Source organism: Magnolia sinica, chromosome 5 (genome assembly GCF_029962835.1).
Source record: "Magnolia sinica isolate HGM2019 chromosome 5, MsV1, whole genome shotgun sequence".
In the NCBI taxonomy this organism is placed as follows: Eukaryota; Viridiplantae; Streptophyta; class Magnoliopsida; order Magnoliales; family Magnoliaceae; genus Magnolia; species Magnolia sinica.
In genome coordinates, this window is record NC_080577.1 from 74011259 (window position 1) to 74030446 (window position 19188).

Sequence of the window (19188 nt, forward strand, 5' to 3'; positions counted from 1 at the left end):
TCCTCCAAGCATGTGGAGGCTCTGATGTGAAGCTTGTTATTTTGAGGTTTTGCCTTCTTCTCCGATTGGTCTTGGGTTCGGGCTTAACTAGGTGAGTTGATTGGGTTGTTGGATTAGTTAGGCTGACCGGGCGAATTAACTCAGTAAGTTGACTCGCCGAGCTAACTGAAGGTTCTGCAGTTTTAGGTTCCTAAAGTTTAAGGTTAGGCTAACTGGGTTGAATAGGCTAAGTTCAAGGTTTAGGATTGAGATTCCTAAGGTTTAGGCTTATAGAGTTATGGGTTTAGGTTTGGAGTTTGGTTGTCCATCCATCAGTTCAAACTTAGCTTATCAACCTAGGGTAGGGTGTATACAATAGGATATTCTAATTTGAGAGACTGGGGCAATGTCCATCCATATCGGGTCCTTGGCTCGGAAAGACCAACCATGGGCACCACATCTACAAGCAAAGTTTCCGAAGAGGGAAGTAATAGGAAACCTGATCTCCCCTTAAAAACATGACAAATAGCCTTTTATATATGCGAAGAAAAAAAGAAGAATAAAAGCAGTGTTTTATCCTTTGTTATTCCCTATCCTCCATATGAAACTATCTTTGCTACTCTATCCTTCATCTCTCTTGTATCTTTGTATTAGTAGAAATAGAAGAAAGACGATGGGGAGGGGATGGTCACTGTTAGGTTAAAGGGAAACCAGTACTAGGCAAGATAGATAACGTCCCCCCTCTCTCAATTTCTCTCCCTCAAAAATTCCACAGCCACCGTGAATCAACATTATGCCAAGACCCATATACAAAGAAGGGTGGAATTAAAGATGTAAAACGAGTAGAGATGCTTCAAAAACTCTTCAAGCTATACATTCTAGAAGGTTGGATCTAGTATATACAGAAACATCACGTCTATCATCACAGCACCACATGACCAGTGTCTATCTCAGAATTGCAGAACCGTCTTACCAGATTTGATGGCCCACCCAGCATCCCAGCATTAGGAATCTTGCAACTGAGCTGCCCGACTTGTGAGTGGAACATAACGAACAGACGTCTCACTCCGGATGTTGACAGACCCGTCCGCCTTCTTGTCTACAACCTTCAGATCCTGAAAAATGTTTCCAACTGGAATCACCATTCTGCCACCTGGCTTTAACTGATCGATGAGTGGCTGTGGGATTTCCGATGCTGCAGCCCCCACATGAATAGCATCGTAGGGTGCATGTTCTGGCCAGCCAAGCCTGCCATCTGCAGCCACACAGGATGTAATGGTTACGAACTGACTAGTCCAGACATGAACGGGTGCAATCACAGGTGAATCTGTAGTCTAGTTTGTACATGGTACAATTGCAAGGTTATCCTAGGTTGCATTTGGGTGTTCAATACAACAGAATTGCAACAATTCAGTTCAAATCCCTGCGTGGAAATCAAGAAAGTGGGGCTAGGCCCATCACATTTGTAACTATGGTTTCAAGCCCAACTTAAAATGATGTATGGAATTGAAACTAAGGGTTTGGCTATCATTATGACTAAGATAAGAAGGTTGCCACCTTTGGTTATTTCTTCTACACCGAATGGCATATTGCAAGTTCAACTGAGCATGGAAAAATGCCCTAATCAATTTTATACCTGGATGTAGCAAAAACTGATGAGAACACTGCAGGAGTTGCATAAGTGTACTTTATCGTAAATCTTAGTAGAAACTTTGCTGCTTTGGGTGCAGTATCAAATTAAATTGCAACAATTAGCATAATAAAGTGGAAATGACCAAATTTCCGTGACCATCCTGAGCATTATTAACATCGAGGGATCTCGCTTCAAATTGCTAGTACTTACAAGTTGGACCTGAAAGGAATGTAAATGCATTTCTCAGATGGTTCCTCACTCGGATACTGCACATATATCATCACTATCATTGATGCCAATATCATCAATAAGATAACCTTTAGGCATGTCATTACAATTTGGCCATTTCCTATTGCTCAGTGAATTGGATTCTTGCAATTCAATAAACTTTTGCATCCAAATGCACCCTATATGTTCCATTTATCGTATTAGCTGATATCACATCACTAATATGGCATTTGCCCACAATTCTGACCGAGGACTTGCATTCTTCACAGAAAAGAAAAATAAAAATTAAAATTGGGATTGTCACCAGGCTGAGCCTGGATCAAGCAAAATCAGAACTTTGAATAGAGCCGCGCTAACAGGCCCAGCCCGTTCATTTCAAACATCTGGTTCCTGACCAACCGTAGGCCTCGACAATTGCTAATCCTAAAAAACACGGGTTGTAGGACATACCGCCAACATGTATAGCTAGGGAACCATCCTTCAGCATTGATGCTGCTGCGCTCTTTTTGATATTTTCAATGGAAGTAGTGACCAGCTCAGGAATGTGTTCTATACCGATTGCAAGGCCTTCTGGTCCAACCATCATTGCAAAGCATGCTGTCAAGTACCCAGTTCCTGCAGAAAAATCACACGTATAAAAATGCACTAGTTTTTATATAATGATCTGGATGATCAGATAACAATTCATATAGTTGCTCAGTTTTCAAAATGACAATCTAACCACCACCAAAAATAAAAACTGATCCTAAAGTACAAAAATAAAATACGATCTAAAGTTCTATCCTCCCAGCACATGGTAATGTCACACCCACCCATCCATCAAAGTTGACCAAACCATGCATGTACCATGGTCTGAAAATGAGGTTGTTCCAGCTATCAGGTGCACGCACACATGCATTAAAAAAATAATAACAAAAAGAAGAAAACAAAAAAAAGATGTCTGAAATGAATTGAGCAACAGTGCACATATGACATAAAATACATGTGCACAGGTGCAACCACTTGATGAGACTAGATCTCTCCCACATGCCAAAATGCCACGTGGATAGGGCTGAAAGTAGGGCAGGTTCAACCAGAACGACCTGTGACCGACCCAACATTGGGTTAGGCTCGGGCAGGATGTATCGGGTTCAGTTTCGGGCTTAGGCTATACAAACACCAACCCAATAAAACTTGGGTCGGGCTCAGGTTGCCCGACCCAACCCAAACCTGATCGATATATAAGTTATAAATTATAATTGAATGAGGATCATCTATGTTGAAGGCACACAAAATTCTAGTGCCATCGAGTCTCATTGGTTCACATTGATGACTCAAGATAACAAGATATACCGAATTTCTCTCTCCCAGATAGATTGTGTGCTGCACAACACGACTTTTAAAGGAGTAGTTGTAGTATATTTTAGCTTATTTGTTTAGAAACAATGAAGTTCTTTAAGATAAATAATTTTATATATATATATATATATAAAATTAATAAAATCATATGTACAAAAAATAAAACGTCTATTGAAATATAATAGACTAATATAATAATGAAAATATTAGCATGTATCCACCCGACCAACCCTACCGAGCCCGCTCGGGTTGGGCTTGGGTTATAGGCACCTTGGGTTGGGCTAGGGTTGAGCACCAACCCGACCCAACCCACCCGACTTTCAGCCCTACATGTGCAGAACAGGATTCAAGGTCCTACTCTAACAAGGAGCCTGTCAAGGGATCATGTTACTTTGCTAAGAAAGATTGATGAATAGTCTCAACTAGTTGTTTGATGTACAAAAGGTGTTATGAAATCCCATAACGTTGCATGATATGGAAGTTGATGAGATTTATGGTAAGAGGCATGAGGGAGGGGAAAATATGAGAGAATGGAAACGAGGATTAGATCCTACCATGGTTTTAAGTATTGGTTACAATGAGGCCACAAGGGAGGGGAAAAGAGGATTAGATCCTACCATGGTTTTAAATATTGGTTACAATAAGGCCACATAATCCCTGCCCACCATGGTTTTAAACACTCTATGGGAACCATATTAGCTACCCTGATTAGATCCTACCATGGTTTTAAAGGTGTTATGAAAGCCCATAACGTTGCATGATATGGAAGTTGATGAGATTCATGGTAAGAGACACGGGGGAGGGGAAAAGATGAGAGAACGGAAAAGAGGATTAGATCCTACCATGGTTTTAAGTATCGGTTACAGTGAGGCCACATAATCCCGGCTCACCATGGTTTTAAACACTCGCTGTATTGGAGCCATATTAGCCACCCCGATTAGATCCTACCATGGTTTTAAAGGTGTTATGAAAGCCCATAACACTACATGATATGGAAGTTGACGAGAGTCATGGTAAGAGATACGAGGGAGGGGAAAAGAAACGAAAAAGAGGATTAGATCCTACCATGGTTTTAAGTATCAGTTACAATGAGGCCACATAATCCCTGCCCACCATGGTTTTAAACATTCACCGTATTGGAACCATATTAGCCACCGTGATTAGATCCTACCATGGTTTTAAAGGTGTTATGAAAGCCCATAACGCTGCATGATATGGAAGTTGATGAGATTCATCGTAAGAGACACGAGGGAGGGTAAAAGATGAGAGAACGGAAAAGAGGATTAGATCCTACGATGGTTTTAAGTATCGGTTACAATGAGGCCAAATAATCCCTGCCCACCATGGTTTTAAATACTCGCCGCATTGGAACCATGTTAGCCACCCCCATTATGCAAAATGGGGGCTGGGGTACTAGCCTGTTACAAAGGGGGGAGGGATGCACAATATATTGGCAATGATACAAGGCATTACGGCCAGTTTGGCCATAAAGGCCCCTTTTTAAAAATTTTATTTTCAAAATTTCTCTCATTTTTCCACTTTACCTTCATTTCAACCATAATGGAAACTTAAAAACTAATTTTAGACTAGATCAAGGCCTATATTGTGGATCAAAAACAAGAAACAAGTGGGGCTTGACAAATCGAAGCCAAATGCACTGTTTTGGGAAATATCGTAAGGGGCAGACCATCATTTTTTTTCCTTGGTTTTTCATCTTCTTTTTGTTGTATTCATATGTAATGGGCCACAATCCACCAAGTCATGCTTGATTTGTGCTCCATCAAGACATTTGGTTGAATCTCAGTTACATTCTTATAAAAAATTATCTGAACACCATTGGATATGTTAAAAAACACACACAATGATACACACATACAATGACAGACAAACACACACAGACGATTATATAGTTTGACATGTTTTCCTAGTTTCTCAATGAATTTCTCATGCTTAAAAATCGGCCAATTAGCCCCGCATTGCATATTTTGTGTCTGGCCGGTATGCCACCAGTATTGTTATTTAAAACCTTGTTCTCCACCCATGAATTCTTTATTATAAAGAAACCCTAAACGAATATATATGTGATGGGATTCTGTGGAAATACCTACTACAAAACACACACACCTTAAACAAACATATAGAATGGTAGAAAACACAAACACACATGTAGCCTCCCACACCGCCAACCCCCCTCCCCCCTGGAGGTGGAGCAAAAATGTTCCACATACCCAACTTGCACACAATATCCTAAAGATGTTAAGAACTACAAGCTTTAGTCAGAATATCAGCGATTGATTATTTGATGGCACGAACAAATAAGAAACTTGGATGGCAACTTCTACTGCACAAAATGACGGTCGACCTCTATATGATAGTTTTTTCATGAAAAAAAAAAAAAATGAAAGAAAGAAAGAAAGAAAAAGAGTTTAGAAGTGATGTGGACAAGGGATTTCATAACAGTAACAATAGGCGTAATGGCCAAGCCAAAAACCTCTACACGTAATTGCTGTTATGCTCTTGTAACAACCTCTTTTTTTTTTCTTTTTTTTTTTTCCTTTTTTTCTTTTTTTTTTTTTTGAAAGGTGTATCAATCGATTTTTTTTTTCAAGAAAGAAATCTGAAAAATGTCGAAAAAATCTGCAATATTGGGAGGATTCCAAATATGTATTCTTTTATTTTTTTTTGGAAGTTGTTTACGATAAGTGCAACGGTCCACTCTTTTGTAAGAATCTTGTGTCACTTGTTAGATGATCTTATTAACTTGACAGGCTTAGATTGACACCAAATTGGCCGAAATTTATGCAAGCTATTATGGGTAAATCCGAACTGAGCAGCGTCATGAGCCGCGTCGAGGCCAACGTAGGCACCAATGCTTAAGGCCTCAGACTGACACACATCCGACTCAAAATGAGTGTCCGACATGAGGGTTCTCGCAACACTATGACACCGACTCGGTCTTCATATCCGAACTGATTCATCCATTTCCTCTGTCCGAGTCGATCCTCTACTTTGTCATCATCCACCTACCCATGGGCTTGGCTCAGATCACCGAGCAAGATCCGAGCCAGGAGGTCCAGTAACACACGACCGGAGCTCTCATCCGAAGGACTACGACTCTGGATCGGAGACCAGGGCCCTACCTTCAGCCTTTAGGCCTGAGACCGAGTCTAAGATGGGCATGCCTAATAGGCTTCGACCATGAACTCCGACTACGGGATCCATGGGATCTGGCTATGGGCTCGGATATGTTAAGTCTGAGGCCCGAGTAAGGTTAGTCCCATTGTGAGCTCAAGGGACCAAGTCGCGAGACTAGCTCGGGTAGGAACGTGGCCGAAGACCTCAGAGGTGCAACCCAATGAGGCATATGGAGAGAGTAATCTAGTGCACAATCAAAGAGTAATGGCCGATATCTCCGTGAGCGTGACATCCGCTTGATGGAGTATATCGTGCTGAGTTTAACGGCATCAAACCCTTCGATCCTCAAGTATAAATACCAGAGACACCCATTACAACAGGTACACAATATCTCGCACCCTCTCTACTCTACGTAACTGAGACCCGGATTCCCTAGCCTGACTTTGGCATCAGAGGGTCCCCAGGTTGAGCCAGGGTCATCTTCGGTTACCGTCTTGTGTAGGTCCAGGGTTCACTCCGAGCACGCAGAGCTCGGCGGAGGGTGGTCCAGATTCTTGCATCAACACAAGCCATGACACTTATCCCACCAATGCACATCCCTAAGCATTTGACATCATCCTCCCAAGTAATTTTAAGGGCTTGTTTGATTTTCCTTGATACCATGAAAATAATGTAATAATAGTAATTATATACTTTACCAACTGTTTGAATATGGAGCCATATGCAGTAATTTCCATCCTCGATAACTGGGAAACATATCCTGGTATCAGAAGCCAAATCCGGCACTTTTCAATCAAAATCCAGGACGAAACGACACAAGGGCAGCTCGTCTCAGAAATGACCCCGATGCGTCTCTCTAGTTCAAGAGACTATGGCTTTCTGTATTCCACACCCAACCAAATATAAACAGAGCTCCTTCCATTTTGGTCTTCCCCTACAACCTTCTCTACGAAGCCGCGTCTAGACAGGGAGCCCTTTTGGTAAGTTAAGATGATGGTGAATTCGTTATGCAGTTTCCATGCCTATCCACCCCTTATCTTCCCCGAATGGCTTAACTGACGTACTTAGAATCGGTTTTTCAATGTATTTCATCGAGAATTGGAGTCTCCTTCCCTTCCTCATTTTGCAAGGATAGACAATAGTAATTTGCAGAGACAAGGTCCGCGGAGGACTAACCGGATTCACCAAGCCCTTTTCAACAGCAGTGGTTGCCAAGGGTATGCGACCTTGAAGACAACCCATCCTCATCCCTCTTTACCTTCCCTTCTGTTTTCAATAGAAGCAAGATGTGATCATCCTCTGTCATGCAACCCCTCCTTGTCAACCTCGTGTTCTATTTTCTGTGTAGTGTACGTCTAGAGCATCAGTATCTGGAGTTCCTCTCTACGAAGTTCGATCCAATCACATAGAGCCTGCTTCAGGTACCAAAAACCCCCTTGATTCCAAGCATTCGTCTCTTTTTCTCTCTTCCGCATATTATTTATAATGAAATCTCCTCTTTTAATGTTGTCAATCCTATCCTCCCTTCCCCACGCATCAAGGAATGTGTTATCTGTTACATGCAATGACATGCATGCAATATTTGGAGGTTGATGTCTCTTTGATGTAATCGTCTTCCTGATGTCACTCATGTGTGGAAACATGCATGCATTTTGGCTTGAACTGTTTTGCATCGATTTCAGTACTGTGTAGTTCTTGGCAAAACACATTCTCTGATTTCTTCAAATTTTTGGTGCATGGACAGATGATTGTGACCATCACTAGTCATAGATGAATCTGTTCAATTAGTTTGAAATAAAACTCTATAAATGTGATCCTATAGTCAAAATTATAAAAGGTATAATTTTATTCCAATCTTGATTCTAAAGTACATCTTCTTTTCTGAATGTAATGAGAAAATGGACTCCTGAAAACTTATTACATTCATTTGAACAATTGGGCCCCATATGTGGTGTCATTGTCAACAACCTGAAACATGAGAGATGCCGAACGATCTTCCTTCAATTCTTTTTACATGGTCTGAATCTTTCAGATATGAAATTGACGATACGACCAATATACATATGATATAGATCTAGGTATTAGGGAAATCATGAAGAACTTTGATTGCTATGTTGAAGTCCAGTTAATATTTACTTTGTGAGTTCTTTTTTTTCTTCTTCTTCTTCTTCTTTTGCTATGATCTTTATTATATAATCGTGTCGATTGAAATGAAAAGAAGGTCATGATAGAATGTGGTTTGTACTTTCTACAGAATTTTGAAAATTTTCCAAAATATTTAACTCATTTTATGCAAACCTCTATGATGACAATTTAAAATAGGAAAGATAACATTAGTATAATTCCCTTGCTTTGAAGGCTTTTCTTAATGTTGTACGAAGCACTTCATATCATTACATCTACTAATTGGTAGTGTTAATTGGGAATGAACATAGAAGATGGACATGGATTGGAAGGCTTAGTTGGTAGGTGTTACAGTTGAACTTGAGGGTGGGGATGGGGGGTAGGGGGTTTACAGGAACAAGTAATCCCAACTGATATATACCGCCCCCCATTACTTGGTTGGTTACTAGTTTCTTGGCCACAGTATCATCTGTACATTTCATCAAATGCATCCAACTAATTTCCTTATGAATATCGGTCATAAGGCACAAGTAATGAAGTCCATTTGAAAAGTGCGATGGACCACAACAACAATGCCAGATTTCTACTTGAACAGACACCTTACAAAACGTGCTACAGACCACATAATAAAGTTTTAACCTATGGGAATTTGGTTTGGTAAGAAGATGTATTGTCCTGCGTTATATCACCATTGTAAGGATTGATAATTACAACTCCAATGGTAAGCTCAAGGCCATTCGGAATTGCGTCACTTCATGGCTCCCTTCACACTAGTAGTTCAGTTTACTTACAAGATCTTCAAAATCAGGTGTTGGCTCCTTCAAATATATTTTAGCTTGTTTACTGTACAATTTGCACCTAACTAAAATCCATTCCATCTCTTGTACAAGAAAACAACTTAACATGGGCCAACATGGATGGACCGAAGAAGAGATGGCTGCATTTGCAGCCACCGTATCTGCCACAACGGCAGTAATTGCTGCAGGAGATTACTGTCGTAAACACTTATTTCCTAATCCTTCAAAAAGTGGGGATATCGAATGAGCCCGCATAATTAACGGTATTATTAGATCTCAAGACAATGATTGCAAGGAGTAGTTACGAATAAACAAGGTGACATTCTTTCACTAATGCACGCTACTGAGGGATCGGAATGTACTACCCAAGGTATTCCGTAACGATAACAGTGGCCGTAACGGCCACCACCGTTACATTTACAATACGGGTCGTAACAGCTATTACAACCCCCGTAATGGCTGTTACGGTCTCTCTTTTTTTTTCTTTTTTTCCTTTTTTTGAAAGAAAAAACCCGAAAAATCTTTATCTACCCCTCAATGTTGAAAAAAAGACTGAAAAACCTGTATCTGGCCTGTAACAGACCATTACGGGGCTTTTATGGCTTTCATGAGATTAACGGGCTGTTAACAGTGGTTACGGGTCATTTTTTTCCACAACGGTTGTTATGACTTACGACCCCGTAATTACATAACGCCCTTTACGGCACACAATAGTGCTACCCGATGGAAAATGTGTCAGTATGGAGGAACAACTAATTATGTTTCCCCATACAGTTGGTCATAATGTGCGCAACCATGTAATTGGATGTCAGTTCATAAGGTCGGGGGAAACTATAAGTTGATACTTCTCGAAGGTATTAGATGCCATTGTATCATTATATCCAAAGTTCGTGAAACTTCCTCGTCCAGAGACGCCAACGGAAATATTCATTGAACCCTATTTGGAGCTCCTACTTTTAGGTACGAGCAATTACATTTATTTTGTTCAGCTATTGTTGCTGGCTAATGTAGATTGCACATTATTGCTAATACACAATTAAACATAGGATTGTATTGGTGTAATCGATGGTAAACACATAACGCGAGAGCATTTTCACACTGGGCTCAGTGGGGTTGCCTATGGGATGTAGGGACACACTCAGGGTGGGTGGCCCGTGTGAGGCGGTACCCATGTGATGTAGGGCCCATGAGGGGGGTTTGGTTGAGGTCCTAACCCTGTTGTGCGGCAGCACAACAACCTTCTTGGAGTATGTATATTGACAGTTGTGTCTCTTACAAGATAAGAATTCCTCGCGAATTGATCTCATATGCGAGTTGGTCTTTTGTACTTGTATTCCAAGCATGTCAATGCGGAACAAGGGGTCTAGAACCCACGCAACTCTTGTCATTGCGACGGACGTTTGGCAAGTTGAAATGCTGCCGAACTCACTATTGAACTATTTTCCTTTCTTTTATTATATTGATAAAAATGTACTTCGCTTCGGAATCAAGGGAAACACAAGGGATGTAATATGAATTCAAAATCAATAAAATGATGATAATGATTGTTCTTTCACATTCCTTTGTTATTATTGAATGTAGATATTCCAATCCACGATACATTGTTTCTTGTCAAATCAATAAGCTTATTTTATTGAGAAGCTGCTTAACAACTGACAAAGCAACAAATAAATTCTTTTTTAAAGGCAAAAGGGAACAAACATTACAGCTCCATTAAAGAAGAAACAACATGAACTTTAACATGTTTGACCCCAGCTGCCCAATCTAAGGTGTCCCTCTTTAGTTTTTCAAACAACTTCTTCCCAAGGCTCCACTTTGTTACGATTTATGAAAACATCGTGCATTACGCTCTCCTTAAATATTCCAAAGAACTGCAATCAGACTCAAATGCCAAAGAACTATCCTCTCCTTAACAAGCTGGATGCCATGCCACATCTAGAACATTTGGTCTAATTGTTCAAGGCATCACCTAATCAATGTCGAAAGTCTATTGTCAAGATGCAACCACACTTGACATGCAAAGAGACAATGCATGAATAAATGATCGATCGACTCCGCATCATCCATATAAAGAAAGCAAATGTTGGGAAGAATCATGGCCAACTTCTGAAGGCCATTAACAATTAGGATGTGCTTCCTCCCTACCAACCAAGAAAAAGCCACTTTTGGGGAAGCACCTTAAAACCAAAAAGCATGAAAAAACTCATGACCTCTAACATTCACCCCATCCCAATCTTGAAATAGAGAGACTTAGACTAAGAATTCGCCAGACAGGAAGACACTCCAAACCAAAGAATCAGAAGAAGACGGAGAAGGATGGATATTATGAAGCCACTCCAATAATCTAGCAAAATTCAGCACCTCCTTACCAGATTCTGGAAGCACAATAGTATGAAGATTTCTTAACCTACCAACCTCCCTCTTCCATTTCGTACTTGGGAGGCAATGACTTCCCTCCATAGCTTTTCTTCTTCAAATTTGAATCTTCACTGTCACTAGCCGAGACTGACCACATTCATGGGTTCAATATTTCTAATACTGGGACCTCCCTTGGCTATTGGCTTGCAAACTTCTTCCCACTTGAGTATCTAGAACTTATGTTTATCTTCAGCCCCTTGCCATAGAAAATCCCTATACAATTTTTCTAGCCTATCCAAAACAAATTTCAGGCATTTATATGAAGACATGAAATATATTGGGAGATTGGATAAGGCTGTCTTGATAAGATTGATGTGCCCCGCCAAAGATAAATGCCTCTCCTTCCACTTAGATGGATCCACTTGAAGTCTCGAACCCTTATATCATGTAACTCCACACATTTTGTTACCCATATCCAATTTGCAAATAATACATTTCTCTTCTGCAAAGCTTCTAAGGTCGTTGTCGACAATCTCAGAAGAGGTCTTCATTGTTTTGAGACCATCGTGGGTCTCAAGATTAATCTCTTCAAAAGTGAAATGATGGGCATTAACCTCTCCTCTACTCGTCTCTCTAGGTTAGCAGAGGTGTTCGGTTGTAAGGCGGCCACATCTTTTCCGTCTTTGTATCTCGGTCTTTCCCCATGCATTGGCAAGCCTGCCAAGCATCTTCGAGATGTGGTCATCAAGAGAGTAGAGGGGAAATTATACCCTTGTAAACGTTACTATCTATCCCTTGGGGGGATGTCATTATCTTATCAAAGCAGCTCTATACAATCTCCCCTCTTTCTTTCTTTGTATTGCTGCTCGAAGTCCATCTTACATAGCTAGAAAAGCTTCAGAGAGATTTCCTTTGGAATAAAAACTCTGATAGTCACAAATTTCATCTCCTTGGTTGGCTTAAGGTTTGCAAGCCCTATTCGGAAGTGGGAGCAGGTACCTGGGTTTTGGCAAATGTAAGCTTAACTCTCCTAGGCAAATGGCTTTGGCACTTTGGCACAAAGGTGGGAAAATGGTGGAAAGAAATTATAGCTTGCAAAGATGGTACTGATGAGATATGGTGGTTCTATAACTCCTCTCTCTATATAGCCTTGGCAGTGTGGAAGGCCATTGCTGCCCTTAAGCCTCTTTTATTGGCAGCAATCTCTTTTGCCCTTGGAGATGAGAGTCAAAAGAAGATTCTAGCTAGACTGGTGGATTTCAGATAGACCTCTTATTTCTATTTTCCTCAGTCTAGCCAGGGTGGTCTCTGATATCTCCTTGTCTATTGGAAATTGTTTTTCTAACAATGGTTCGGGGGTTTGATGCCCACCTTGCAAGAGACATTTGTATGAGCTCGAGTTGGAAGATTTTTTGGATCTCTTCAAGCTCCTCGAAGGGATTTGGAAATCCCCGATGTGGACAATGACTTATCTTGGTCGTTTTCTCCCTCGTCAGCATCTCTTCCAAGTCCTTCCTCCTCCTGAAGGAAGGTTCATCGCTTGATTAGGTTTTGGTTTTCCTCTCCCTCACCTAGTCATATGAAGGCCCACCAAAAGTTGTCGCCTTCGTTTGGCTTCTTGCAAGAGGCAAAATTACTCATGGTGACAACTTATAGCACCATAGAATGGTTCTTCCCAACATTTGTCTTCTATCGTGGCAATGCAGAATCTATCAACCACCTGTCTTTTCACTACCTTTCGCGTGTGAAGTGTGGTTTCTATCTTGGCTAGAGTTCATTCCCCTCAGGTAATGCTTATCTCTATTTCCAACTTGTTGTTTGCCTAGCATGTTTGTGGTGTTGGTAAAGATTTTTTTATCTCTTTGGCGTTTGGCAATGTTGGTGACTCTCTAGGCTATATGGAGAGAAAGTAACAATCCCTATTTCTAGGATATCTCCTCTCCGTTATCCAAGGTGTTGGATATGATTCTTCGAGACGTGGGAGATTGGTCGGAAGAAGGTAGGTTTTTTTCCCCTCCTTGTTATGGCCCCATAACAGTTCATAATGTTGCATTTTTAAGGGGTACCGATTATGCCATTGTGTCGCATAACACGTATAGTACACCTTGATTGTGGATTGTAGCTTGGTTATCGCAACGTAGCGAAACCAAAGCAAGGACACTAAAACTCATTTCATGAAGAATAGAGTGGAAGCATATAATCTCACACAATACAATCCATCAAACAATACTTTGCCTCATCAGTGGAACATGCCACAACAATTTGCTTTTTTTACTCTTCCAAACAGTGTTCCAAATATCACTGATATTATTAATAACATCAATGATTTATCGATATAGCCACGTGGCCGATACAGATATTAGATGATTACTATTACTATAATTATAATTATTATAATTTACTTCTATTGGCGATAATATCACCCATAGCGCCAAAATAATGTCGATATTATCGATATCGCCGACATAATGATGACCCACCAGTACAAGCCAACACGAGACATCATTGAATGATTTAAAAATTAAGACATGAATGTTGTTCTCTAATTACATGTGCATGCATGCATGCATGCATATGGACGGAAAGATCAATGGATGGAGGAATGCATAGATGTATCATGTATGTATGGATGGATGCATGGATGTATTATGTATGTCATGGGGCCAAAAATGACAAGCCATCCTATAACTCCAAGTGGATTTGAGGTCAATGTATGTTTTTTTTTTTTTTTTTAGTTCTTGTAAGTTAGTAGATGTATTGCTTATATATTATTATAAGCATTGTTATTGACCAAGTACCTCAGCAACACCACCACGATGCTAGCGCCACCATGGCCCCACGACGGAGTCACGGCACCCAAGCGGTGGAGCCCTAACTCGGCACCACCGCGGCCCCACGCAAGGTGACCTCCTTTAACTTCTACAAATACCACTCGGGGGTTTCATTTGATTCATTCAGAAGAAACCTCTTTGAAGACCTCCAACTACTCTCTCTCTCTCTCTCTCTCTCTCTCTCTCTCTCTCTCTCTCGACACTCGCTCATGAATTGGTGAAGAGAGATGCACACTCATTAGGCTAGCGAGTTGGGGTGATGGCCCCGGCGGGCTACCGGCATGGTGCTTGCCACTAGATCTAGACTCCCCTATCCAAGTGAGGATTGTTCATATTGTGTCGGCTGTACAGAAACAACTATATGCTCCCTGCTTGCCCAAACACAACCCAAAGCTCCTTGTCTTGCAAAAGGCACAACACTAAACTGCCTGCCTCCTACCTAGCATAGCCTTATGCTGCCTGTCTCATACCTAAATAGTGTCACACACCAATCCTTTTCACTCTCACTTCCATATGGCCCCGTGTTAATCCGAGTTCAGCCACACATTTGATACTTGATACTGGCTCGTCATGAGGGGAAGGCACATTGAGCACGCGTCACTACTCACTCGGATGACAATTCAGCTCTCAGGAGACCCTATGCTCATTGTTAAGGCACCATGTGTCATTTATATAGATACACAAGATAGACGCTAAGGTCAATTGTTCCTTGACGCAACAAAGGCTATGACTAGTGATTAGAACATTCTGAATACGAAAGATCTCCGATCAAGGCACATGTATTGAATACATTACTTTCTTTTATACTCAAAGAAACAATACTTTTTTTTCTCTCATTTTAATGAAAAAGCTCTGTATTGTTGTCCTATGAAGTAGGCATACTGCCGAACCACATAAATCTTTGTGCCACTTGTATTTTGGTGCTTTGATTGGAGGGGAAAGTATATAGTGCCATTATAAAGGTTCTACAGCCTGTATTAGGTGGGCTCGTCTCCCTCTCGTGGTTGGCCGCCCTTGAAGCATATGCCCCCTAGGGTTCATGCCCTTTCAACAACACCTCACATTTCCTCAAAAGCTCCAGCTTGTACAGGCTCATGGACCCTTCATGCATTTGGATTATATCGATACCCCTTAAGTGGTGAGTTCATTCTAGTTATTATCTCATTCATATGAAGCATGCATTTGCTATAATTTATGTTGTATTAGAATCAAGGGTATTTTTTATGGAATGTAATTAAGGGCATGTGCTAGACCACAGCTTGGAATGTATATCCAAACCCATATCAATAAAAGCCTCTTCAAAGGGGTGTATTTTCTTTCTTTATGTGTAGCTTGATAATGCTCTACAAATGCCCATGGAAGTCATCCCCATTCCCCCAAAAATCCATCTCAACAATTGTATGGTATTTGAATGATATGAACTCATTTTGATAATGATTGCATTGTATTTTTTTAAGAGAACATGTTTTAGGCACCTATAAAAGAGAAACTTACTAGGTGTAATTGTTTTTTGCAATATTTTGATTCCTATTTGTGAAAACATGCGTGATTCAACATCTCCTAAGGCTACGTTGGAAAACTCCACCTTTTTCCCAATGTTTCCCTTAGTCATCAATATTTTCCCGAATATCGACAATATTAAGATGTTTTAGTATCATCGGTCATCGATGCATGTAACTATACCAGTACTCTGAATATTGCTTCCTAGACACCGAATTGCCCCAATATTACTAACAAGCTTACTCATCTCTAAGAACACTCACTCCAGCCAAATGAGGATGGTTGAAAGTCGATCCATCAAATTCAATTTCCCGCACCTGGAAAGCGCAAGCTTTATCTTAACCTCACTTTTCTCAAGGATAGTTTCCATAATTACTTACCAGTCCTTTAATAAATACAATGTTAAACCCCTTGAATTTCTTCCTAACAAGAGCTCATTCAATGAAATAGCCTTTTATGACATCCTTAGGCTTACCCATAGGAGATACCACATTACTAAAATGTGATTTTAGCTAGGATGAAGGATATTTTAATTGCTCAGTAAGGATATTCTAAATTGGTTCAAGCATCCATTGTTAGGTAGGGTATCAATACCGATATGCAACCTTCACTCTTTAATAACCTTGCACCCATAAATTATAAGGTGGCCAAGTAATTTGCAAATGGATATATAGTTTGGCAACGAAATTGCTAGTGTTTTGAAGGCAATTGAATATTTAAGAACTCTAGTTAATACAAGTGTATGTGGTATGCTGCTTACAGATCTTCACTTCCTTTGTTGAAGCCTTTTTTTTTTAATCCTTGATTGACCTTTCCCATCCTTCTAACAAACCAAAACCAAACCATAACGGCCGAAGTGGAAAGAGATTGGACTCACGAACTCATGATGGTTTTGACCTTCATTCTCTAATTTCTAGAAGTGGGCATAGCTCCTCTTGGGCCACAGTAACTTACACAACTACTAACTCGCAAAATTCTGATTATTGATAAATGCACAACTATGGTGGTCAACAGATCAAGTTCAAGTAGGGTACAATATTCAACATACCGTACCAATCAAATCTTGGGGGGAGGGAGGAAGGGAGGGAGAGAGGGGGAGAGAATAATATTATCTTAATCATACTAGTATACATACGCATATATTAATTTATATGACCTTATTATAAATATTAACAAGGTACCCAATCCGACCTAAATTTAGACCGGTGTTTGGATTACCATAAACCATGTCCTATGGACATCAACAACATTCAATTCCCTCTAGCAACAATCATCCAAAATTCAACAAATTTTGATGGCTTTGGTTGCCCCCAATGAGCCTATATTTGTATGAACCATATTCCTTGTTCCGAGTGATAGGTTAGTTCAATATATAGTTTGAACAAGGAACATCAATGGCATAGGTCTAGAATATATAGAGTGATCGAGATACTCTGAAGGGCCAGCAAGACAGTGTAATTGATATGATTCTGATTCTAATGTTAGGGTCAAGACCCTGTTTATATTATAGGCAAGGTACTGCAGGACTTGAGGATTGAAGTACCTACTGATAGTCCTGTGTGCATCTATAACACCTATAAATAGCAATACTTCTATATTTTGATGTTTAGATTTTCCACATTATATTAATCATAACCAAGGTATGCCGCATCGATTTCGATGGCTGGATCAGTGCCCACAGAAACTGATACGCATATCAGCCGTCACGGCCGATACTTGTGCTCCCCGTAGTGTGGTCTCTTTTTTATAATTAAAAACCAAAAAACAAAAACAAAAAATTGAGGAAAATTTTCAAATATTTAGAGGATTCCAATTATGTATTCCTTTTTTCACCATGTTTATCATGGCGTAACAGCCCAGTCTTTTGGTGAGAATGTTGTCTCGGGCTGTCTAATGATTTCATGAACTTGACAAGCTTAGACTGATACTAGATTGGCTTGAAGATCAAGCAAGTTATGGCACTCATCCCATTAATGCACGTGCCTAAGCATTTAACATTATTCTTCCCAAGAAATTTTAAATTAAAAAAAAAAAAATCGAATGAATACTATCGTCGATTTGGGGGACCACTCTAATGCCCCCAAATTGACCTAAAATTCTTGCAAACTATGACACTCATTCCACTAATGCACATCCCTAAGCATTCAACATCATTCCACCTAAGTAATTTTAAGAAAAAATTAAATTTAAATTCGAATGAATAATGTCACCAATTAGGGGGACCACTTGAATGCCCCAAATCAATCTCAAATTCACGCAATCTATGGCACCAATCTCACTAATACATATTCCTAAGCATTTGACTCATTCTCCCCAAGAAAGTTCAAGAAAAAAAAAAAAGAATTAAATTTGGATGAATAGTGTTGCCTATTTAGGGGACAACTCGAGCGCCCCCAAATTGGCCTGAGAGTCATGCAATCTATGGCACTCATCTTGCTAACAAAATGGGCTCCAAATTTTGCTTATTTCACCATTCGACTATTAGATCGGTGAACATTTATTGGACAGTGAAGAATTAAAAATTCCAGTTGTCCTATTTCAATAAACAAGTGTCCTCAAATCAATGGCTATGATCATTCAAACAATCTAATTTTGTAATTGTAACTTAGCAACAACAGTCTCCACATTTTAATGGTTTAGTTGATTTAATACATGCATGTGTACAAATTTTTTAGTGTAACCATATCAAGTTTCATGCACCACCAGAGCATCTTATAAGGAAAAGAAAGTTCTCAAGTCAAACTAGTTGGACCACGATCTACAGTCCACCCAGCAATAACTTGGAATTGGTAAGTGAATGCAAAGTCCAACCTTTCCAATAGATTGGTCCCAAAATGAGGGCCACCTGGTGCAAAAATAATTCATATCTACTCATTGGGTGGGCCATACCATAGACAAATTTCCAGCCACTGATAAATAACCAAAAATACAAGTGTGGTCCACTCAATAAGTGGATATGCCTGAATTTTGCAACAGTGATTCTCGTGATGGGGCGAACCTATTGGATGGAGTGGATTTCTCACACACACAAGAGTTTGGAAGTTATCCGCCGCTGGACCATAACTTGTTCAACTGGTTGGACAGATTTTTACTTTTTAAACACATGGACACAAAGCGGCCACTTATTCACTTAGAGAGAGAGAGAGAGAGAGAGAGAGAGAGAGAGAGAGAGAGGAGGCACTTGCACGGCTGCAGCCGAGAAAGAAGAAGAAGAGTAACGGCTCCTTTACGACTATTATGGGTCTGTAACAGACAGTTATGCAAT

The 19188-nt window shown here is 40.2% G+C and overlaps 1 protein-coding gene across 3 annotated transcripts in view; it reads right to left on the minus strand.

The window, feature by feature from the left end:
• Positions 1-785: 785 nt before the first annotated feature.
• The window catches only part of LOC131246154 (protein-L-isoaspartate O-methyltransferase-like), a 36903-nt gene continuing 18500 nt past the window's right edge, over positions 786-19188 (minus strand). For all 3 annotated transcript variants that reach the window (XM_058246060.1, XM_058246061.1, XM_058246062.1), the window contains exons 3-4: positions 2291-2455; positions 786-1234 (exon numbers count right to left, since the gene is read on the minus strand). In XM_058246060.1, the coding sequence (XP_058102043.1) occupies positions 984-1234; positions 2291-2455 (416 nt within the window). In that variant the 3' untranslated portion in view covers positions 786-983. The remainder of the gene's footprint in view (positions 1235-2290; positions 2456-19188) is intronic.